This window comes from Garra rufa, chromosome 3, assembly GCF_049309525.1.
Source record: "Garra rufa chromosome 3, GarRuf1.0, whole genome shotgun sequence".
NCBI lineage: Eukaryota > Metazoa > Chordata > Actinopteri > Cypriniformes > Cyprinidae > Garra > Garra rufa.
The window spans coordinates 14,160,679-14,185,770 of NC_133363.1; the positions used below are offsets into that span (position 1 = coordinate 14,160,679).

General features: G+C 38.9%; 1 protein-coding gene across 1 annotated transcript in view; it reads right to left on the reverse strand.

Moving 5' to 3' along the window:
- Positions 1-7,144: 7,144 nt before the first annotated feature.
- Positions 7,145-25,092, reverse strand: part of LOC141331497 (uncharacterized) — a 61,192-nt gene continuing 43,244 nt past the window's right edge. Inside the window, exons 26-35 of the mRNA XM_073836557.1 lie at positions 22,703-22,927; positions 18,523-18,677; positions 18,089-18,300; positions 17,350-17,557; positions 15,678-15,774; positions 15,336-15,564; positions 12,080-12,205; positions 11,770-11,895; positions 11,564-11,686; positions 7,145-7,150 (exon numbers count right to left, since the gene is read on the reverse strand). Of these exons, the coding sequence (XP_073692658.1) occupies positions 7,145-7,150; positions 11,564-11,686; positions 11,770-11,895; positions 12,080-12,205; positions 15,336-15,564; positions 15,678-15,774; positions 17,350-17,557; positions 18,089-18,300; positions 18,523-18,677; positions 22,703-22,927 (1,507 nt within the window). The remainder of the gene's footprint in view (positions 7,151-11,563; positions 11,687-11,769; positions 11,896-12,079; positions 12,206-15,335; positions 15,565-15,677; positions 15,775-17,349; positions 17,558-18,088; positions 18,301-18,522; positions 18,678-22,702; positions 22,928-25,092) is intronic.

Here is a 25,092-nt window from a genome sequence, read left to right on the forward strand (position 1 = left end):
CAATTTTAGAGCACGGCTCCTGGTGGGATGAGTATGCTCCCCTTCTAAGGAAGGGTAATTTCTGAGCACCACCTCCTAGTAGGCATCCATGTGGACTGGGTTTAGTATGCTCCCCTTTATACTAAAGGGTCCCATCAGAGCATTGCCCTTTGTAAGGACGGATGTCCCTCCCTGTAGATCAGGGTTAGGGGTCTGTCCGCTGTCTGCGTCCACTATCATGATGCTCAGAAATTACCCTTCCTTAGAAGGGGAGCATACTCATCCCACCAGGAACCGTGCTCTAAAATTGGGACCCTTCGCAAAGGGGAGCAATCATGCTCGATTCAGGAAGCCTGAGAGGAGGTAATGACTATTTCTTCCCTTTGGAAAAAAGGGAGAAATTCGCCATACGGCAGTGGCGCTCCATGATTTCATCAGGCGACTAACAGTTTGCAGACCGTCTGTCCTGATTGGGGTGTAGCATTTTTCCCCTTACTCAGGGAGGGTTCCTCCCCTATCTAAATGCTTGTCATATCTGACAAGCCTGGAGCTTTAACGGTGTAACCCTTAAAAAGGGAAAAACACTGTCTCTAAAATCCTGTTTGCTAGGGTAAGTGTCCCACGCTAAACCCTGGGCACTTTCTGAAATCCACAATAGTGGTAAGTGCGCACGCAATCCTTGTGCACTTTCTAAAATCCACATAAGTGGTAAGTTCCCACCGAGTTTCTGGGTTCTTTTCTAAAATCCTATATGGTATGGGTTACGTGGTCCTTCGTTCCCATTCTTGAGTTGGTTTTAAAACCCCGGTCGCCCTGGGTCCAACTCCACTCAATATCACCTTAGATATCTTATGACCATCTGTTATCCAGGGTGTGTTACCTGACGGTAACCCCTGCTAGAACGGTTTCTGTCCTAGGACAGGTCTGCTAGTCACTATCTGTGAGTCAGTTCACCGAGGGAACTAAACTCGGTAGTATTGGCAGTTCCTGTTCTAAATAAGTCTAAGTTTACACTTAGCCGTTTCTCCCGAAGGAATCACTTGATTCCAAGCCTGAGCTGTGCCCTGGGTCCTTTGACCCATCCAGGTAAGTGGGTAACAGTTCAGGCCATTGGCCGTGGGGGATAAACGTTCCGACAGCCGTCCCCACATCATAATTGGGGCAATTCTTCTCAGAATTGATGCTTAGTGCTGGCTGTCATAGCATGCACTCCCCTCAGCATGGAAGCGTGGGTATAACCGTTCCCCAATAGCAACCCCTAGGGGACGTGGTGAGAGTTCCCTCGGAAGGGAACGTCTCTAGGTTACGCATGTAACCATGATTCCCTGAGAAGGGAACGAGACACCGCGTCCCCTACACTTTCTTGCCATGCTTTGGACGAGAAGCTTCAGACGTTGAAGCGGATGTGTGTTTACACCGGCGCCTCTTTATACAGTGACGCCCGGTAGTGACGCACCAGCAGCAGCGGTCGTGCCGCGGTGACGTCATACGCTGTCGCCGGCCATTTCATGTAGTTTTTTCATATGCATTCTTCAGACACGAGTCACGCTCTCGGCGTTCCCCAATAGCGACCCCTAGGGTGTCTCGTTCCCTTCTCAGGGAACCATGGATACATACGTAACCTAGAGACGTTTTATATTAATGTTGAGATTTAAGTCAGATAAAAGGAAAAGAGACAGTCAGAAACATAGCCCAAACATCAAAGAAGCACCACAAAGAGTTGAAGCATTAGTTACAAGACAGAGAAGCAGCACTTTCATCACTGAGGTGCTGAGGCAGATGAGAAAGAGATAATGGGCCCCAAGAGATGGGGGATACCTTGACTTCGGACTTTATCAGCAGGGATTCGTTCCATCTGCGTCTCAACAGGGTTGTCCCATCGGGGCCTAATGACCAAGGGATCCTCAGGGAAAGGCATTTGCATGTCAATGAAAGGTTCACTCTCTATTACTGAGGCATTGACGGTGCTGATTTCATCATCAGACAAGTCAGCAGCCTCCTGTTTGTCTTTCTCTGCCTGAGCCAAACTCTCCACTACCTTAGCTGCCTCTTGACTAATCTCTTCAAAAAATGCAATGGACTGTTTGTTTGTGTCAGTTGGTCGACCCTTTTTTTGTTTAGCTGGTGTGGAAGTTTGAACTGGCTGTCCAGGCTTTCCCCTGACTGGTAATCTTGAAGGAAGTGTCTTAGTTGTGCTGGATAGGTCAGTGCTTGTTGGACGATTCTGGTCCTTTTTGGTTGGTTTCTTGGTGGAATCACTTTCACAGAAGCTCTTGGCTTTGGAAGACTTTGTTAAACTGGAGGCTATGGATGAGACTGTGTCTGTCTCAGATTTTCTCCTTGATTGAGGTTTTATGGGCAACTTCGACTTCTTGTCCTTGACAAGTTCTACAGATTCAGACCTGAGGGAGCTGGCCTTAACTGGGATTCGTGATTTTGGTTTCTCTTCCTCTTTGGAGGTGGACATATCTTTTCTAGTAGTAGATGATAGAGATGCTCCAGTGTAACTCTTAGAGACAAGTTTAATTTGGGATTCTGTCTTTTCAAGGGTTTTGGTTTGTTCTATTACTGAGTGCTGATCCTCTGGGGAGGAATCTGAGGACTCTTGGTCTTGTTGGGAATGAACTGATCTAGTAACTGTTGACACTGCTGTCTGGACATTGGTTATGACAGTGTCAGAGGAACCAGGATCAGATACTAAATGTTCCTCGCTCATAACTTTGTCTGATTTAACCTCTATCATTGTTTGTTCCTTCTCTGATGTTTTGGTTGAGGCTGAAACATCCAATTTGATGGGGGGCTTAGACTTTGAAAAATCCGACTTTGTATGTGCAGAATGTACAGATAAATCTGCAGCCTCTTTAAGGAGGTCTTCATCCTCCTTGGTTTTTATTTGCAAAGAGAGGTTACAACCAATCTCATTCTCAGGATCATTAGCGTTAACAGGTTCATTCCCTGCTTCTTCAGCTATGCCCTCTACAATGGGTTGCTCTATTTGGTAAAATGCAAACCCTTCCTCCTCATAACTCCTTTTTGTCATGTCTATCGCACCACTTCTTGTCATCTCAAAAAGTTTTCCTTCTTGGAAAAGAAAAGGATTTTGTTCACTTGTCGGCGTACCCTCCTCAGTGGGTGTCCTTGCTGGTGTTGTGTCTGGAGTCGCCCCTTGGGAATGCCGATCTACAGCCAGACCCAAAATCTTTTGCTCTTCTTCTTTGACTCTTGCTGCAAATGCATCATCATCTTCTCGGATTGAATTCCAGGTGTCTGTCTCTGCTTTTGCTGTTACGCCTCTAGATTCAGTCTTAGGAGGTTCCTCCTCAGCATCATCTTCCTCTGTGTCATCATAAATACATATTTCTGGTTTAAATGTTTCTTTTGTTTGCCCAATAATAATTGGAATAGAATCAATATCTAAGCTCCCACTACAAATATCAACATACGATGTCCCTGCATGCCTCATATAATCCCCTTTAATCTCATCTGTTACATTACACTCTTCCTGACTATGTGATTTGTAATCAATATTTTGGTAATTAGCTGCATCCGTCTGTTGTTCATGACTGTAAATTTCTTGATTACCTTTTGATATTTTTAAGCTTTGCTCTTTTTGTTCATCAGTTATATTTGCAATCAGATTTTTGCTGCTAGAGGTAGTTTGGTTCAGCTGTGCCAACTCTGAATCAATATAATCTTTGTCCTTAAATTTCTCACTATGAGATTCTTGAAGTTGTGGTTTTATGGTATGCTTTTCTGAGACAGACTGAGGTCTCCTCATTGCTGATTCAGCTGAAGATGCTGCACTGTGGGCCATGGTCTGTTGAATGTCGTCAGGTGTTTGGGGGCTCTTATGAATACCTGCTGGAAAAGGAGAGGGAGGTTGTACTTTAATGATCGGTTCAACAGACCATGCTATCTCTGAGGCTTGTTTGAGTTCACTAAACCCAACATCATCCAGAGAGGATGCTTCATGTTTGGATGCAAGCCCAAACAGTTTGAAGCTGTCATCTCCTGCATCAGACGCTACCAAGGTCTGACAGGATTCACTATCTTTTCTATTGTCCTTTTTGTCTTTTGCATCTTGTTCCATTTCATCAAATGTTTTTATTTTGGCAGCCATTTTAAACATCTCTTCCTCTGGAGTAATTTTCCTCTGTGTCAGGCCACACTTCAACTGATCATCTTCTACTGTCTCCTCTGGGATTACTGATGCCTTAAAGGGAACAATCAGGACCATGGGGTCTGGGGTTTTGGGATTGACCTCATAACTTACCTCTTCAGAACTTGGTGTGTCAGGTGAGAGAGGACTCTTACCCGAACTTGTCATCAGGGATGTCTGCTCACAACTGTCATCGTCGGCATTACCCTCCTTTTCTTTGAGCATTCTACTACGCAAACTGTCTGGGGGGATTTCAGGGGCTTTGGAGGATGTCAGGGGCCCTGTGGTCACACTGGGTTGTTCTACTGTAGGTGGAAAAGCCAGGTTGGTTTTCATCTCTACGGGGCTGCTTTCTAAAGAGTCACGACATGGGGATTCTTTTGTTGGACTAGGCTCAATAGAGTCTGGGGTTTTATGGGAAGAATTGTCTTCCATCAAGGGACTACCCTCTAAAGAGTCCTTGTGGCTAATGGTAAAAGAGTCATCAGCTACTGGACTAAGGGTCTCTGAATCTTGGTGTCTAAGAGGTAGCACTAAACCACCATGATCCTGTGTAGCTGCCCTTGAGGCCAGGGAGTCAGCAGAGGTTGGTATTGGTTGACCATCAAAGGATTCCTCATCGCTCAAAAAACTCTCTAGTGTTTCAGATGTTCTTTTTGTCAGTTTTCGAGATTTAGATGGTTTGGGTGACACAGAAACAACGTCCTTATCAACAGAGGTTTGTTCACCCTCAAAGTTCACCCCCCTATTCCCATGAGGAATAGACATAGACTCACTTTTTGTTGGTTCATCCACCGATTTGCTCAATGCTGGATGCTGAACTGTAGCTTCAGATTCCTGTTTATTAGTTGTCTTCATCTCAGTAGAAAAGGAAACAGATACTTTACTTGTCTTTACTTCAGGTGCGACTGCTACTGATTTCGAAGTCTTTGCAAGTATAGACTGAGCTGGTTTTTTCGGTGATAATGGGAGGCTCTCAGGGCTTGTTTCTGGAGTCTCAGCCATGCCCTCATGTTTGTAACTTTCCTCAGAACTCAATGGGGCTTCCACTTCAGCAAGGCTGGCACTGGGCGAGTCCACCAGTGCTTCATGCTTGACGCTGTCAGAGCTGTCATCAAACACACTGTTCTCTGTACCATTATCAGGCAAAAGATCTCTGCGCTGCTCTGACAAATTTTGAGGAATTGTTGTTGTCATGCTTGAGTGAACAAAAAGACCTACTGATTCTATTCCAGAAAGCACAGCCTCATCACTCATTTCCTGTGAATGTTGACGACTCTTTTGGCTTGCTGTTTTATCTTCAATGTCTTCAGAGGTTTTGACATCTTTTTCTTTTTGGTGATCTTCAGGCTTTAAAACATCAAGAGACACTTCCTGATGTGAGGTTCCTTGGGGAAGACATTGTGACTTTGTGAGGGTAGCCTCTGGTTTACTCACTGTTGTGGATTCTGTTTTGGAAGGCCCTTTGTGTTCAAAGAGCCCAGATTTTCTTTTTGAGGGGTCTTGGCCAGTTTGAAATGCTCTCATTAGTTCTCTTACAGACATGGTTTCTTCTAGTTTCCCAGGCTCAGAGCTTGGTGGCTTAGAACCAGACTGTTTCTGGGGTGAAGAAGTCTGTTTTTTCAGGCCTGATGTTTTCTGATCTTTGACAACAGAAGATGCTTTGGTTTCTGTTGCTTTAAATTGAGGTTTTTGGCCTGTCTGTTTTTTCTGACCTTTTTGTTCTTCCTCTACTTTCTTTTGAAGAGCCTTTACTTTTTCTTTAATGGAACCGATTGGTGTCTCCTCAACTACAGGTGATACAGGAGACTTTTTTTGGTCTCTGTGATCAAAAGGGACAGGTAAAAAGGCATCCCCTTCTGAAGACTTCCAGGTGCTTTTACTTTCTTTTGTGGTAAAGGACTGGGTTTCATCTGTGTGTCCTTGAGGCCCTTTCCTTCTGACTGGCTTTTTTACTTCTGTTGTGTGGACCTTAGTGTCTTTTGCCACTGTAGGGACTATTTTTCGACCACCTCTGCGCAGAACAACCTCAGTGAACCTTTGCTGTGATGGAGAATCTTGGGAAGCAGGCCTAGATGTTTCAGGTGCATCCAACAAGTATTCCTTCACTTCACCACTGGCTATGCCAGGCCTGTCCCTAGCACCCTTTGGTCTCTGTGATCCTCTGTTGACTCGAACTTCCTTTAGAAGTGATTCTTGAGATTCAAAAGCAGCCATCATTTTGGCCTCTTCGATTTCACTTTCTGTTAGGAGGACCCACCCCTCATCCTTCCTGTATGGACGACTGTCTGTTTTTGCAGACTCTTCATTGTCACATGTTCCACTTCTTAGAATTTCACTAACTTTCTCCAAATCCTCTTTGACTTTTTCCATTATCTCAAAAGGCTCTGCTGACACCTCCTCCACCCCCTTATCTAAATAATCCCCTTGCATGGGGCCCGCTTTCTCTGAGGAATCAGTGGTCAGAATAGCAGTCATTTTGATAAGGTCTTGTTTCATCTCTGACACTTCAGAGAGTAAATCTGGACTTGCAAGGGCAGGGGAGTCTCGGATCAATTGTGTTTTCAGGAATGATGTTTCAGTTGTTTCAGTGTCTTCATCATCTTCCATTTGGATGACATTTAAGGAGCAAATTAACCAAAATTTAAATTAAAGGGACAGAGATTGGAAAAAGAGGTAAGGGATAAATTCAAGTAGGTCAAGTTTCAAGGACCAGAACGCATCAAGATGACAAAAAGCTAAGTGGACTGTGGGATAATGAGTGGAGGGTCTACTGGACTTATGGGAAAATAACAACTGCAAAGCAAATACTAACCAAATCTTAAAAGACGACAAAAGAATAAGCAGGAAACTTGCTTATTCACAATTGGTTCAACAGCACACTCACACACAAACAAAAAAGACAAACTAACATGATAATTAAAAAGGAAGACGAAAATAAGCCAACCCAAACACTGGGAAATACGAAAAAACAGTGACACAAAGTGGACATTGCTCAGGTATAACTCATGTCTACAGAAGAAAAAAAGAGAGAAAGAAGAGAGAATTCTGAGAATTCAAGAGTGAACTTAATAAAACTAAACTAATAAAACATATATTTTTAAGAAAGCCAGTGATATGCAACTAAAATGGAATTACATCAAAAACAAATGTGTGTTTGAGAAAGTTGAAATAAAGGCATTTAGAAAACAACATATGCAGAATGTTTTTTAAATCATAACTGAAAGTGAAATTATTTGTAATATTAGTAGTGTCAATGATGAAAAGTGTTAAACAAAGAGCATTACTAAATAAATTACTCACACACAAGACAGAATTCAAAATACTTTATAAGCAGTTATTTCCTTAGTAAACTGACACGTTACTGTGCGCTAAATTTCATGTAGTAATAGATCTGGATTCTTACACCTGATCATTAACCTAATGTATGTACTATACTTATAGGTAACATTACATAGTGTGGTGATTTGATACTCTCTAAAGCAATAGTAAGCAAACTATACAATGTTAATATCCAACTGATTAAGCCACATATCTACAACATAAATAAATAAACAAATAAAAAACTAATCGGGCAATGACTAGTTTAAACACAGGTTTACAACATGAGCTCACTTTAGTTTTTTTTTTTTTTTTTTACATTCCCACAATATAAAAAGAGAGGGAATAGTCTTGCTAGGCTGGCTTTTTAAAAACAAAAATTAAGGTACTAAAGAGGGAGAATCAAACAGCTTTGGATGAAAATCATAATTTGCTTTGCAGATTGTTATTGTGTGAAGAAGGGGATAGGGCTCTAAAACAGTTGAAAACATAAACATCACCACAGTATGAATGAAATTCACATTGAGCACAAAGTAATTATTAAAAAAACCTTTTCTTTCTTTCATGATTCATAAACTGATTAGAATAAAACTAACATGAAAAAAGAAGGCAACACTCACTAATATCACTAAAATAGACTTGCTGTATCACCTAAAGCAGTGGTTTTCATTCCTGGTCCTAGGGAACCACAGCTCTGCACATTTTTATTTCTCTTATTCAACACACTAGATTTAGATCATGAGCTTTCTAGCAGAGAGCTGAACTGAACTGTGTAAGATAAGAGAGACATACAAAATGTGTAGAGCAATGGGTCCCCAGGACCGGGATTTAAATGAATAATTCAATAAAAATGAAAAACAATCTGCAAATAATCCACACTACTCCAGTTCATCAATAAATGTCTTGTGAAGTGAATATCTGCATGTTTGTAATAAACAAAGTCAATTAATTATAAGACGATTTTGACTTGAAACGTTTTTAACCACCTCTATTCATAATATTGCTTTCTCTAGTGAAAAAGACATCTCGTCTAAGTCAGAAGAGAAATATGCACAGATCAAGCACATTTTACAAGCAAAAAACAGTCTGAAACAATTCTAAACAAATATATGTCTTTGAATTTTGATATGAGAGGACAACAGTGGATGAGCATTTTCACTGGAGGAAGTGTTATTATGGACTATGGGCTCATATTTTGACCAGAAGCAATGGTTTAAAGTTAAAATCCTTTAATGATTAATTTGATTCTTACATGCATTTTTTTACTTCATATGACAATAACTAATGGACTAATGGAGTTGTGTGGATTAATTGTGGATTATTGTGATGTTTTTACCAACTGTTTGAATTCTACAAAGAATGCATTGGTAAGTAGTAATATAATGCTAAATATCTCCAAATCATTTCCGATGAAATAGCAAACTCATCTACATCTTGGATGACATAGCATGAGGGTGAGACATTTTTTTAAGAAATTTCATTTTTAGGGGAACTATTCATTTAAAACCACTGGTCTAATGAGAGTGAAATGTTGAGTGGTATGGGCATTATAGAATGGGTGCAAAACACCTAAACATTTGAACAAAATAAATGCATCTTGTGACAGAACATTGTAGCTGTAGCTACTTTGCGTACTGGGCTATTTTACAATGGTGTTCCGTTCGGGCTAAAATAGTCCCAATATAAACACTTATTATAGGCGTACCTTAGTGTTTCAAATGCTGAAAAAACCAGCATATGCTGGTTTTTTCAGCAGGGAACTAACACAAAAACACGTTTTGGTAGATGGATTCAAAATGTACTCGCTCATACTAAGTTCGTAAATTTTGAACAAAAAGTTAAATAGCGTACCTTTAAAGTCTTATAGAAATTTACTGTTAAAAATGGCATTTTCAATAGCAAAATGAACCCATTTTATATAGACCCATATGTGTATAACTTAATAGTCATTTTTGTTGTGATGTACAAAGGAATGTAAAAGACGTGAGAATCATGACCCTGAAGTAAGTTTACATTAGCATTAATTTAACTGAGAAAAGTGTTAAACAACAGGCAATAGTTAACTCACTCAGACTATTTTACACATGTTAATATCATGCATTGCAACTTATTTTAAAGTGGTGACATTCTCAGTCAGTAAGTTAAGTGAAAAGGTGTCTAGTGCAAGGCAACATATTTTAATTAAACTAGACATCTTACATTTCTCAAGTGTTCGGCTTGTCTGTAAAGAAAAACAGGTGAAGAATAGTCAGTTGTATACATGCTATGCATTAACAGACATAGACATAGTTTTAGCTTAAAACTGCCAATTTACTTTCTAATTTCATACTATTTGACACCACATAAGCTGTCTGGATGCTGACATTACATCTATCACAGCTGGACAGAGAAAATGTGTATAAACCCTTTGGAATGATCTGTATTGTATGCATGAATGGCTAATAAAACAAGCAAACAAAAAGACATTTAAGGAGCCATTCATGAGATTCTAAGGGTTTTAAAACATTTTCTCACTATTACTGTTCTACTGCTGATATAGCTTATCTCTGTGCACTTACACAATACTCCCTTACGCAACAAAAATATATTTCTCAATATATTACGTGACAATATATTGTTGTATATCTTCATATATTGTGAAATTTACATAGTGATATATCATATGCTATATTATATAATAATATATTGTAATATATTGCAATATATTTTACAGTACTGCAATTATTGCCGTTTTCATATATTGAATAAATACATATTATTATACTATTTAATATATTATTATGTATATTGAAATATATCCCACATTATATGAAATTATATATTGGAAGAGGCATTGTATATATATATATATGTAAATATATATTGTAATATATTGCAATATATTTTACAATACTGCAATAATTGCCGTTTTCATATATTGAATAAATACATATTATTATACTATTTAATATATTATTATGTATATTGAAATATATCCCACATTATATGAAATTATATATTGGAAGAGGCATTGTATATATATATATATGTAAATATATATTGTAATATATTGCAATATATTTTACAATACTGCAATTATTGCCGTTTTCATATATTGAATAAATACATATTATTATACTATTTAATATATTATTATGTATATTGAAATATATCCCACATTATATGAAATTATATATTGGAAGAGGCATTGTATATATATATGTAAATATATATTGTAATATATTGCAATATATTTTACAATACTGCAATTATTGCCGTTTTCATATATTGAATAAATACATATTATTATACTATTTAATATATTATTATGTATATTGAAATATATCCCACATTATATGAAATTATATATCGGAAGAGGCATTGTATATATATATATGTAAATATAAATTCTAGTATATTGCAATATATTTTTGTTGCGTAAGGGCTACTAGTGCTACTAATAATAATTAAAGCCAGCAGGACTAGACAGGGTTTTGAACTGAGGTAATGGAGAAAAGCAAAGGACATTTGGTTAATTAAAGTGCAAAATTGCAGTTACCTCCTCATCAGGTTCTTGTTCTGAATCTGATTCCTTTGAGGAGCAAAAAGCAGCAAAAGAGGAAGAGTGCACCCGAAGATAGAAAGGACAGAGGTACAAGGAAGACAGAAGGGGACAGAGAGAGCAGGCAAAGCAGTTATCACAGCAACAGAACATGTCTGAGGCCAGCCAGTGAAGTGTGGTGTGACAGGGGTTAGGTGCAACAGAAATGCATAAAAGCATTTATCAGTTTAACCCCAATACATTGTAATATTAAATAAGGTAATAATGAAATAAAAGGAAAATATAGCTCTAATGACGAGGCCTTCCAAATGAGTCGTGCAATAGATTAATTAAATTTTGTGGTGCATCAACTATGTTTGATAAAGCTACAAGTTAAAATGTATATAAAACTATGTAGATATTGTGGTCTGAAACAATCATAAAACGGCAACAGAATGAACGAAATTCATGCAAATCCGCAATAAAAGCTGACAAAACAAACAAAATAAATGGACATGACATTTCACTGGACAGTGCATTTTGCAGCTCTGTAATGTCAGTAATAGCATAATGCATCCACTTACCTTAGAGTAAGCTGGCAGGGTGATGTTTAAGTTGCATACTGCACTATGAGTCAAAGTCCTATAAGATCTCGGCTCTTTTGTGAAGGACAAACGTCCACAAGGCTCTTGAGTGTTGTCTCGTATCTACAAGTGATTCACCAAGTTTGCAGTTAAACCAGTGTATGGATCCAATTCTAATTCTTTAGAAGGCCTCATAGTTGACTTACTTTGATAAAAAGAGCCAGTCGATTCTCTTTAAAGGCATAGAAGCTGAAGACATGATGCTGGCCACTTTTTGTTAGAGGAACCAGGTTTCCAAAACAGTCTACATAGATTGGTTTTCCTTCTAATACCTAAAATGCAACAGAACCAGCACAAAATCTATTACATAACTGGTTTTGGGAAAACACAAAAATTACTAACAGTCTCTATGTTAAAAACCCATTCAAACACATGTGTGTGTAGTTGCACTTGTATAGCTAGCTTTGTGAGGGCCGGTTTGATCTAATTCTTTAGAAGGCCTCATAGTTGACTTACTTTGATAAAAAGAGCCAGTCGATTCTCTTTAAAGGCATAGAAGCTGAAGACATGATGCTGGCCACTTTTTGTTAGAGGAACCAGGTTTCCAAAACAGTCTACATAGATTGGTTTTCCTTCTAATACCTAAAATGCAACAGAACCAGCACAAAATCTATTACATAACTGGTTTTGGGAAAACACAAAAATTACTAACAGTCTCTATGTTAAAAACCCATTCAAACACATGTGTGTGTAGTTGCACTTGTATAGCTAGCTTTGTGAGGGCCGGTTTGAGTTTTAGAAAGACAGTTTTGTAAAGTGATGCCAGTCCTCACTTTCTGAGACTCCTTTAAAGGCCTGTTTGAGGGTCAAGACTTGGTTTTATGGATCTGGTTATAAATGGCGTGGCGCGAGGAGCAAACGACAGACACAGTGGGGGTGGCGTCAGGCCTCGGAGAGGCTTTTATTAAACAGAAAATGAAAGTAAACAAGTGTCCAAGGGGTTAAAAATGTCCAAAATAAACAGGGGATCTGGTGTCCTCAAGTGCTGGGGGTTCCGTGAAGGAGGGGCAGTGTTCAGTAGGGAAGGGTCCAGGCAAGGGGCGGAGTCCGGTGGCCGCACGCGCTCCCCGCTCAGGTCCGGGGCGCGAGGGGTGGCGGCTTCCTCAGCGGCATCTTCCTCCTCCGCCTACACTTCTGGGGGATGAAACGGCCCGGCATCCTGGCCCGTCAGCCGTAACGGGGCAGCTCGTCCTACGGCGGTGCAGGTTCCCTGTACGCACCCTTCCTGGACCCACGAGGACACCAGCGTGCATGCACGGGGGAGAGACCGGTCTCCTGAGGAGAGGCGCGCTCGGCATTTAAACAGCGGCGGTGATGAGGCTTCAATCCATTCAGGTGCTCGTCATCACACGCCGCCAGCCCCTGGATGTTTCCGCGCCCCTCCTCTACCATACACACCCACTCCCGTCGGGAGCCTGGAGAAGGGCGGCGAATAAGGGACGGGGTGGTGATGATAATTAGGGGGGAGGCAGCCGACTCGTCACCACCCCTCCCCCCCCCAAAGAGACATCCCCGTCATCTGATCGCCGCCCACGCAGGAGTGCTACCTTCCTCATCCAGGCTCCAGCAGTCGGAGTGGGCGGGGATTCCTCTCCAAGGCAACACTCCCTCTCGCAGCGCACCGGAACAGGGACAGAAAAACCGGCATTTAGTCGACAGCCTCAACCAACCGCAGGATAAGTGACTAACTGAAACATCACTTACCCCTTTTGCGGCTGGGAGGCTGTCTCCGTCATTTCTCCGTCCCCGTCCGGGTTTTCATGAACTTTTGTGAGCGAGAGGGGATGACGTCATCAAGTGTTGCCCACTGCACTGTCTAAGCCCCGCCTTGCCCGCATTCTCCACCACTGTGGCGCGAGGAGCAAACGACAGACACAGTGGGGGTGGCGTCAGGCCTCGGAGAGGCTTTTATTAAACAGAAAATAAACAAGTGTCCAAGGGGTTAAAAATGTCCAAAATAAACAGGGGATCTGGTGTCCTCGAGTGCTGGGGGTTCCGTGAAGGAGGGGCAGTGTTCAGTAGGGAAGGGTCCAGGCAAGGGGCAGAGTCCGGCGGCCGCACGCGCTCCCCGCTCAGGTCCTGGGCGCGAGGGGTGGCGGCTTCCTCAGTGGCATCTTCCTCCTCCGCCTACGCGGCACTTCTGGGGAATGAAACGGCCCGGCATCCTGGCCCGTCAGCCGTAACGGGTGCAGTCCTCATCCGGCAGCTCGTCCTACGGCGGCGCAGGTTCCCTCTACGCACCCTTCCTGGACCCACAAGGACACCAGTGTGCATGCACGGGGGAGAGACCGGTCTCCTGAGGAGAGGCGCGCTCGGCATTTAAACAGCGGCGGTGATGAGGCTTCATTCCATTCAGGTGCTCCTCATCACACGCCGCCAGCCCGGGATGTTTCCACGCCCCTCCTCTCCCATACACACCCACTCCCGTCGGGAGCCTGGAGAAGGGCGGCGAATAGGGGACGGGGTGGTGATGATAATAAGGGGGGAGGCAGCCGACTTGTCACAATGGGTAAAGGTTAGGCTTAGAGTAAGGGTTTGGGTGAGGCACTTAGTTCTGATGGGTAGGTTTAGGGTAAGGAGCTAGAGACTGCATTGTGTCAATGTATGTCCTCACTAAGTTAGCTATACAGAGTTGTGTGTGTGAAGGTTAAATAATTTCCTATATGTTGATGGTAATCAATTTTGTGTATAATGTATCATATTCTTATCATAGTAATCATTACTAAATTATACACTGCAAGAGGGAAATTAGTAACTATGTGACTGAGATAACATGTTAATTAATGTGAGGGGAGGAGAACAAAGTTACATAGTTACACCCTAAACTAAAGACAGTCTATGAACCCCTTTGGAGGTTGATTAACCAGAAGAGTTGCAGACACTGCATGACAGCAGCATGACAATCTAAGTCATCTAGCTAGTCTAGTCTAAGTTAAGTTTCGACCCAAAGCCTTAGTTTCTGACTCAATTACTAATCGATGGTTTGTTCAGGTTAGGTCTGTGAAATAGCATGTATGAAACTTGGGATTCACTTTTCTAGTCTCTAAATAGCCATGTTTTCCTTTGTCCGAAAAAGTCAGAAAGTCCGATTTTCTCATGTTCGTCATCCTTTCCTATCAAAATGCTTGTTACGGATGTGAAAATGCCAAAAATCGGCATTATGACGGACAAAAGTTTCGGAGAAAGTGTGTAAACTCGACTGACATAATGTGAGGTCGTATTTATTTTTTAACATGCAAACATTTCGTACTCAGTGTGCAATGGCCTTTAGTATTGTTACATTACTAATAAATTGTGATTTCACTGTGCTATTATTCTTGTTGGCCAACAAAAGTAATATCCTTTCAGAGTTGATTATAGCCAGTTCAACTGATTGCTAGACAATATATTTGATCAGTTGTAGCATTGGTTTAGACCAGGGGTGCCCAACCCTGTTTCTGGAGATCTACCTACCTGCAGACTTTAGTTTCAGCCCTGCTCCAACACAGCTGTCTGTAATTATAGTTTTTTATAGTAATTAGTGCTACCTAAAAGATTAATTAGCTGGTTCAGTTGTGTTTGTTTAGGGTTGAAGCTGAACCTTGTAGGATGTTAGATCTCCAGGAAAATGGCTGGGCAGCCCTGGTTTAGAAAATACAATACTGAGAAATATCTGACTTGGATGTATTGAAGATTATTACAGGAATCCTGTATAGCAATAGCCAACACTCACCTCCACATCTCTGCTACGTGCCACTTCTGTGAAGTTCTCTTGCTGCTCCAAAGTTTTGTCCATTTTATCATCAGTCATACAGAAACAGCGCAATCGAGCCTCAATAGGGTCATGTGTTTTGGCAAAGATGACAAATTTGGCCATGTAAGGTACACAGATGATCTCACGATACACCTGAGTGGCGAAGTTCACCGACTCCTGCATCTGTCTGCAGTCTATAAGCCAAAATCTGATGAAGAAAATATGGGATATATTTATTTATTTATTGTGGGCAAAGATTGGCCATTAAAATGGGAAAATTTGTCATTCACAATATGAATTTAACATCAACAGAGAAAATACCTGGCAGACACATTGGTGGTGAATGACACACAGTCATTGGTGAATGTTAATGGTGTAGTCCCAGTGATATCCTCCCATTGAGCAGGAGTCGTCCCACCTAAATATGTAAAAATCACTTTGGTTACAAAATTCTAATGTTTTTACATTTATCAACAATATTTTTGGTGTTTTCAAAATATTTTTTATGGTTTTATGGTTTCTTTGTTTTATTGGACTCATTTTTGTCTTCTTATATTTATTTTAGGGCCGGGACTCGATTAAAAAAATTAATCTAATTAATCAGAGGCTTTGTAATTAATTAATCGAAATTAATCGCATTTTAATCGCATATAAATATTTGACCTGAGAACAGTGAGAAGTAAGTTTTTTCATATGGATTTTTAGTAACCATTGAATAATGACTGAATACATAAACTGAAGCAACAAAATATTGTTTATTTTTGTTCAACCAAGTCCAACAGACCAGTGCAATATTGCCATTAACTGTAGCAATAGGATACAGCGTTTCCCATAACGAAAACATTTATTTCAGTTAAAAAATAAATCCAAAACTCTCTATTTTAACATTTTGAACAATAGGGCTTTACAATCTTTTGCTATTTTTTTTTAAATAAATTATTGTGTTTTAATTTTTCTCATAATCAAATGAAAGCATAAACATTTATTTATTTTTAATCAAATGAAAAATAAACCTTTTTAATTTTTGGCAAACAAACAGAGGTTTTCTGTTAAAATCAATACATAATAATAATCATAGTATTTTTTTCTACAATTAAGTGGTTAATCTTGTTGTTATATTTATTTTTTATCATATTGTTTTTTTGTCTATTTAAATAGGAATATTGCTCTGTTTCATGTTAAACCGTACTTTTATTTTGACAGGTTGCCGTGTGTAAAGTATGATATGATGCTAGTTTTCTCAAATGAAACGTTAAAAATGACACTGACAGTAGCTTTGGAGATTGAGATCTGTTCATGTGAGATACAAATGCCAAAAATTAACGGGAGCATCACGCGTGCAGTATAAAAAAACGCGTCTCTGCCATTCTAACATACAGAGGCAAACAGTGCAGGATTCATATTAAAACGGTCTTTTTGCATTTCAGTTTTCAGACACTAGTCCATATGGCGATTTGAATTAAGTGACAGACCAACTTTTGATTTATCAATCCAAAAATCGACGAATTTACGTGGCATACCGCGCTATAGTAAATTCGGTTTTTATGAATGGAGTCCGCGATCCAGTCCGTTTTCTTGGAGGAGACATTGTAAACGCGCCCCCCTGAGATGATGGTACGGGAAACACTGGGATATTTAGAAATATACTAGCATTCATTTCAGAAATTCAGGTACCCTATAGGTAGGTAGACCTTCTGTAAAAGCATTGAGGTGATACTTGAGGCTCAATGTCCTGCGGTGATATGCGCATTCTGTTAGTTGGTGCTCCAGTATAATTGGTCCGCCACTGAAACTCATCCAGTGATAAACGTTCCGCGGTGCAAAATTAAGTGCGATTAAAATGCGTTAAAAAAAATTAACGCGTTATTTTTGTGTAATTAATTAATCTAAATTAACGCGTTAAAGTCCCGGCCCTAATTTATTTATAAATTTATCATGTAATTTTTTTTATAAGACTTCTTTTTTGTGTGCAAATTCTTATGTACTTTCTCACCTGTGATGCTGCATAGCAAACGTAATGTAGGAGTATCTCCACCTCCAAAGCCACCAAGGACTGGGTCAGCAGAGCTCTTCGGGACAGGGATGGTCATGGTTATGGGTTTATGGAATTTCCTCCTCCGTGGTTCCAGAGTGACTATAGGGCTGAATGTGGCTTTATTACCCAAATTTTTCCTCACTACATCAGCACTCATTGGTTGAGCCTGGCCAAAAAGCAAAGGCAATAATGAATACAACTATCACAATGATAGGTTCAGAGCAAATTAATAATGTAAAGTAACACACTGTATCTCATTGTCATTGGTTCAAAATTAGTTTAAATAATGTGACTGTTACCAACAGAATGCCTGTGATAGCACATCAGCTCAATTACATAATAAAGCACTAAAAATTGAATAAAAATAACTATTATAAAATGCGAACTATTAACTTTTGTCTTAAACTTTTAAGTAAATTTAAAAAGAGAGTGGCACACTAAAAGTACAATATACTATTTTCACTTCTTCGAATTTAACTACTTGTTATTCAAGCTTAAACTCTGAAAACTAGTAGAAATCAAACAAAATATTGTGACACATTAAATTGATAGAAAAAGATGACTGCTATAACATTAATATAACATTAACATTATTATAATGAACAGCAATAACTGACAAATAAAATTAACTAAACTAAAATAAAGCTGTGTACTATGATTCTACATTGTAGTATTTTTTATTTTATCTCCACGCTACCTGCAGGCCAACACGGATGCGTTTAGTGAGAGCTCCCTCTGGGAAGACAGCCTGTACTTGAGGGACCACTGTGCTACTCAGAACTCCACCTTCTGGACCAATAAGATTACTGTCCTGCTTAATTCGTGACACCACAGCAAAATACTGTGGAAAGTCCCGAGTGATGATGCGACAGATACGCTTTCTCTCCAACTCTTCTGGTGGGTCCAGTCCTAAAAAAATGAAGATGAAGATGTACATAATATCTAGAACAGCCAATAAGAAAGGGACCGTTGAAATGAATGAAAATGGACAGCGTACAATACTACAATACATGAAACTACAATAGATGAAAATCTTTATGCACGTGACAATGTTAGAAAGAAGGAAAGTTATAATTTATATTTGGTCATATTCATGTTATGCTTATATGTAGATGATGTATTTTTTCTCACCCTCATCCATGCCGTTGAGGATCTGGTTGAGCTCTTCTTCTGTGTACTCACAATGATGCTCTTTCCAACTTTCTCCCGTTTCACTGCGTAAGATCACCAGCTCCCTCTCCTTCCCTCTTAGAGCTGCAAAGTGAGGGATCTCCACAATCACCGGCCTAACACCAAGCAGGAAGTTAAAGAATGTTATTCATAAAAATGTGTGTAAGTTTGTGTTTATGTTTTGAATTATATATTAATGTTCAGAGTGTATATATCTACAATATTATCTACAGTTAGGCTAATTTAGCTCTGAAATCACTGTATCAAATGGCCTTGAGAGGCTTATTGTTTTAATATTATGTAATTGGTATAATAACATACACAAATGGAAATGAGAAATTTCGGATTACATTTACTTTTCTCTTGTTCAATAATAGTAACTGCAAAGACTGCAAACTGCAACAACTAGATTGAAAAGTCTATATCATATAGTATATATGTAAAAACAAATGTGTATTATACTGTCTTTTTATTGTTTTACTTCATTAGAATGTTTAAAAAAACAACCACAAAAATAAAATTTTTAAATGAAAGTTTATGGAAAGCAACTGGACTTTGTTTTCAGTTTGTTTTAATTCAGTTCTGAAATACCATGATATGCAGATATCTCAGTACTTTAAATATATCAAGTCTTAATACTGTATGGGTGAAACATACCTGTATGTCACACATAACAATATTCATGTTATGTTCATTCCTAAAAATGCACACAATCACTGAAATTCATGCTGCAACAAAAATAACTCAGCAAATGGCAAAAAAAAGATGAGCACAAAAAGCTGGGTACGAACAGTCATCTAAAAAAGCTGAAGGACACACACATAGATGATTTTGAATAACACACTTGTGACAAACTACTACAAAAACTAGCGACTAGGGAATGTTGTTTTTGTCATGAATTTCCCAAACTTGCGAAATTTTGATGGCAACTCATATAATTATATTCACAATTTGTTGATCACTTTCAACGAGTTTGGAAAAATTCATGAGTAACCAAAACTAAAAATGACACTAGGGTGAACCTATGGTACCATACACTACTATACAGAGCCACTTTACAATGAAAGCAGAATACAACTGAATACAACACAATTAAAAAGGAAGAGAGTGTGAAAGGAAAAAGTGGGGTGAGGGACTGGCATCCACCGGTTGTTTTATGTGTCACTCCTACCCCAGAAATTTTGTCCCTGGTGGGCCCAGTTGCAGAATTCGGCTAACCAAACTCTCACCCTCATTCAGAGGGGGCGGGGCAGTAGGGAGGTGGAGCTTACTGTCATCCAATAGCAGCAGTGAGAAAAGAGAGCATAGATGGCATATTGTCGAGTTTGTTTTGTAGATCCTTTTTCATTTAGAACAGATTTTTTTTTTCTTAGAAAAAATTTGCAAACTGGCAAAAAAGTCAGAAGAGTTTAAATTCCTCTTTGTATTTAGTATTTAGTAGTAATTAGTAGTGTTACTTTTTTACTAGATTTTCACTATATTTGACTTGGTTCCTGATTAATGGTTCCTCTAAATAAAACAATTACCGATTTAAACCATGTGCCCCTATAGTGCAAGATGGGCCTCTTATATCAAGTCAGGCTGTACATTCTCTCATTTTCAGAATGTCTAAATTGAAGAACTGTGTCAGACCACTAATGCATAGTAGAAGCATACCAACAGTTGTGACCTGCAAAAGAAAGGCTTCTCCTCATTGTCAATGAGATTCTGCTCTGTTGGTTCCACCATGTTCAACAACAGTTAAGTTGTGCATTTTGAACTACAGTTGTCTCGCTCATGCTCCTCGCAATGGTGCCTTCCAGGGATACTCCACCAAAAAGTAAAAATGGTCTTGGTTTATATTGTAATCTTCTGATGGGGGAACGAGACGTTGTGTTGTTGTGATGTGCTGAGGCAGGAACAACACAACAACTTGTTCCCTCCATCAGGGAATGGATGTTACAATAGTAATCAAGTCATTCCCTATCTGTCAAACTAAACTGAAATCATAACCACTAAACTGATTTATGAGGTTCTGGTAGAGCAGATGTTGGAAAGCTACTGCGTGCCAGGTAACAAGGGCACTCGCCTAGATTGTAAACTTTCCTACGCCCCTCGAAAGCTGTGTACCACGTACCACACAGGGCATGAAAGGAGAGTGCTTAAAATGTGAATAGGTCACTTCAGTCAGACCTTTGGCCTTTTCTGTTCTTTTTTCCCCCCACAGTTGTCCATAGACCAGAGTGTTAGGGAAGTGTTCTCCCTCCCAAAAGGGAGAAGGAACACTATGGAAACCATGTCCTGCCTGAAAGGAGGTTAATATGTGGAGAATACATCACATGGACTTACCATCTGGAAAAGTACCACACAGATAGTTTCTGTGGTAGGTCCTACCTGAAAAGGTAGGAACTACAACAAATGCAGCGACTGGGGGCAGAGGCAAAGCTCTACCTAAGAGAAGACACGGCTTTGCCCTCAGGAAAACCATGGACAATACATCATATGGGATTACCAATATGGAATCACTACATATGGAGAGTTCACGTGTGAGTTCCTTGTCCAAGCAACTCATATGCACAAAAAAGCATACATTATCACCAGAGAGTGGAAAGGTGCACCCTGCAAGATGCCCAAAGCTTACCTCCTCCTACCTGACAACACATGGAATGAAACTGGTTCATCCCAGAGATTTTAAAACCTTGCCTGCCTGCAGCTGCACAGATATCCGTTAGAGAGGTGCATATTCCCTGATCTGCAACATCAGGTGACTGTATCACCTAATGTGGGCCTCTGGGTCACTTAGTGAACCAAAGCCCTTATTCTGACATCTCATTCATCTCATTAGGCAGCATAGTGACTTCACCAGAATATGTCTTGTTAAAGAAAGGGAAAGCTATTCAATCAACTCTGGAATATAAGATGTTCCTCCGGTTTTTATTTGGAGGCAAAGTTTACCAATTCCAGGCTTCTTCATTTCAAAGCTGCCCTGGCTATTTTATGACTGCAGGGTGTTGGTTAAATAACCATGGTTTCCTGAATAGGGAGCAGGACTCTGCATAGCTCTGCCATATCCTTTGTTACTGCTACAATCCCTTCATAGGAAAAAAAAAAGATCAATGTATCCTTCTGAGGCATTGGTCATACAATGAATCGGCGTGATTCTATACTGACTTCACTTTGATGGTAAGGGACAACTTTGATGGTAAGGGAACCAGGGTTACATACATAACCAAGATATTCTTTGTCAGTGTGGAGAAACTTTAGACACAGCCAGTACTTGCACTATATATAGATTTCCATTCATCAACTGTTAGTCAGCAAGGGAAAAATCAATCATGGAGCAATTCAAGAAGGATAATTTTTTGCTGATACAATGAATTTCACTGCAAGCCATTTAGCAAAATAAATAATACATAATAAAATAATAATAAATAAAAATGTAGGTGTTACAACCTTATTAAATAGAGACAAGCAGGAGCAACATTAGTCATTTTGATAAGAGGTGAGTAACAGAAGCAGCAAAGTTCATGACAACATTGTACAATATTCCATTAAAGCTTTATTCCTTTAGCCCTCCTCTACCCCAGTCTAGATCTGCTACAGGAGTTCCCTCTATTTTACCTTGCAGCAGCAGCATGTATCATTGCAATTTTGATGTTTCAGTATTAAGAAAAAGTGGAACTGTATACATTAAAGCTGAAAGGGGAAAAACGCACATACATTTCATAATATTATCATAAAAATATATGCTTGAGGGAAACAGCTAAGGCTGTAAATTAAAAGTGCAAGGTTTTAAATATTGATCAGTCAAATTATTTTGAGGGGTATAAGTGGAACTAGATTCTATCATGTTTGCTGAAATACCATTTTTCATATACTTCAGCCTATTATCTATTTATAAATGTCACTTCAAAACAAGCAAAGTGTTAAGGGTGGTTTAACATGTTGATTAGACAATCCCTTTACCAGCAGACTACTTTGAGCATTGTTAAAAAGTCAGCATCTCATATTCTGATAATTTAAATAACCAATATAAAAAAAGATAATATGTTCAGATTTTAAATAGTGGTGAGACACTGCAGTCATACACATTATTTTGTGTCTGGATCTAACTATCCAACACTCTGGTCTGCTAAACCAACTCATACCAATAGCTGCTTACCCAAGGAACTGAGCGCCAGAGGGTCCAACCTCGATCAGCCTGCTAGCTAGACCATCACCCTCTACCATGGGGGGCATGGTTGCAAGTCGGTGCCTTTTGACCAGTCTACATGTGACTCGAGTAGGGGCACTGCACTTCCGTGGTGGAATGATCAGTCGTAGACCATTGTGGCGGCATCCTCGCATGGCACCTCCACGGGCATCCACCATGAAGCTGACTAAGAAACTGCATTGAGAATGTACAAGATTAAAATTATTTAAAAAAAAAAAAGACATCATCATATATTTAAATGAAGGAAGAGTTTAGTAATGATTAATAAAGAACCACTTGATGAAAACCAATGAAAACCGTACGCATGTCATGAAATCACAAGTCACTTCAAAGGTGATCATGATATTCCAGCTTGGTCTCATTGCTTATGAGTAGGTATTAGTATGAAACATTTACAGATACAAAAATATGTTTGTATGTTTGGATAGATACTGAAATGTACAATATGGATGACTGGACAACATCTAAAACATAAACATTATTTGCATGTTTACAGATATAAAAACACAAATATTATATACATATTTTTTGATTCTTTATATTATAAATATGTGTAGTTATATTTTTAACATTTTATACATTTATTTTACATCCCTTCACCCAACCCCCAAACTTTAAACATAATCACTGTTATAGAGTGTATAAAAAAGAACATATAAAACATAACAGTAATTTTCTTAAAAAACGTTTGTTTGGTTTGTGGTGCATTTTATTATATTTTTTGAGTCGCTTTTCCCAGCATATTGAAAAAATATGTTAAAATGTTTTTAAAAAAGGTTTTTAAGTGATGCCTTGTTTTATGTTTTGAACTTTGAATTGAGTTCAGTTAAATGAGCAACTGCATTAAACAAATGTGACTGAAATAATAATCTCCATAACTATAAATGCAGTAGTATTAACCAATTAATTCCATGAATTCAATATTCATAAATAATGGTTTGTAAATGTGTACACCTATACAAAAAAAATAATAATAATTGAGTAAACTTAAAATAATTTGTTACCCTGTTGCCCTAAACTTTTAAGTTCAGTCAGTTAAAATAAGTTTAGTCAACTTGAAATGTACTTTAAGTTGTACTAAGAGACAACTTAGATATTTGAGTTGACTTAAAAAAAATAAGTAAGTTGAATAATTTAAGTTGAATTAAGTTGTCACTTAGAACAACCTACCATTTTAAGTTGAGTAAACTTTTTTGAGTTGACTAAACTTAAAATAATAAGGCAGCCAGGTAGCTAATTGCTTTAAGTTGATTCAACAAATTGTTTTTTACAGTGTACAGTTTTTCATAAGTAAATAAGCAATATTTTCAGATGCAGTCAATACGGTAATATTGTACATTTTATTGTCTATGCAAACATAAGTAAATGTATCTGTGGTAGAACCACGCTACATAAAATTCATACAAATACCCATGAGATCCCGTTGGAGATTCAAATGCATCAACATTATGAAAACAACATATATCACTGTTTGATTTTCATGCAAACACACACACAACACCTCCACTGATTGTCTGGAAATGTGATTTGGATATTCAATCCTGTAGAAACAACATGCACAGCAAACAAAAATGCCCATGTTTATGTATATGAAAATATATATGTAAATTTTGCATTAATGAGAATTCTTACGCAATCACTAGTTATGGTAATGCACAATTTACTTTCAATTGTTATATGGTATAACTATAACCTGGATCTTTGAACACCAACATAAGATTTCTAATTCTTAAGCTCAGTCCTCACAGAATGCAGGTCAGCACTGAACAAACAATTACTGACCATTTTCTGTTCCTGAAAAACACCGACATGATCCTCTATTTGTTTAAGCTTTTTTATTCTAACTTTTTATTTATGGCTCAATTATGTATCTTTGATACATTTAATTTCTAATTAATAATTTGTTTGATATTATTCCATTATTTTGTTATATAATTTGTTATTTTCTTGTTTTATTATTTGCCTATATCTGATCTCATCCTAGTCTCAGCCTTAGACGTCATGCCCATGGACCGTTGGCTGAACATCTGATGCGTATCACACAAAAAATTGGAAACACTTTGGGAGTTTCAAAGTCATTATCGGATTGGTTGAATTACACAGGATTTCTGTTAGACGTGCATGTCGCATTCTTTAACATTCTGCCTAGAAACAAAGATGCCGTGATGCCAAACCCGGGTGGACGTTGGCCATTCAAATGGCGCTTTTCCACTACACAGTACCAGCTCGCCTCGGCTCGACTCGACTCGGCTCGGCTCTGTTTGGTTTTCCACTGTGTAAAAGTTGTACCTATACCTCCACAATAGTACCTGGTTGTCATAGCGATGCTGCAGGAAACT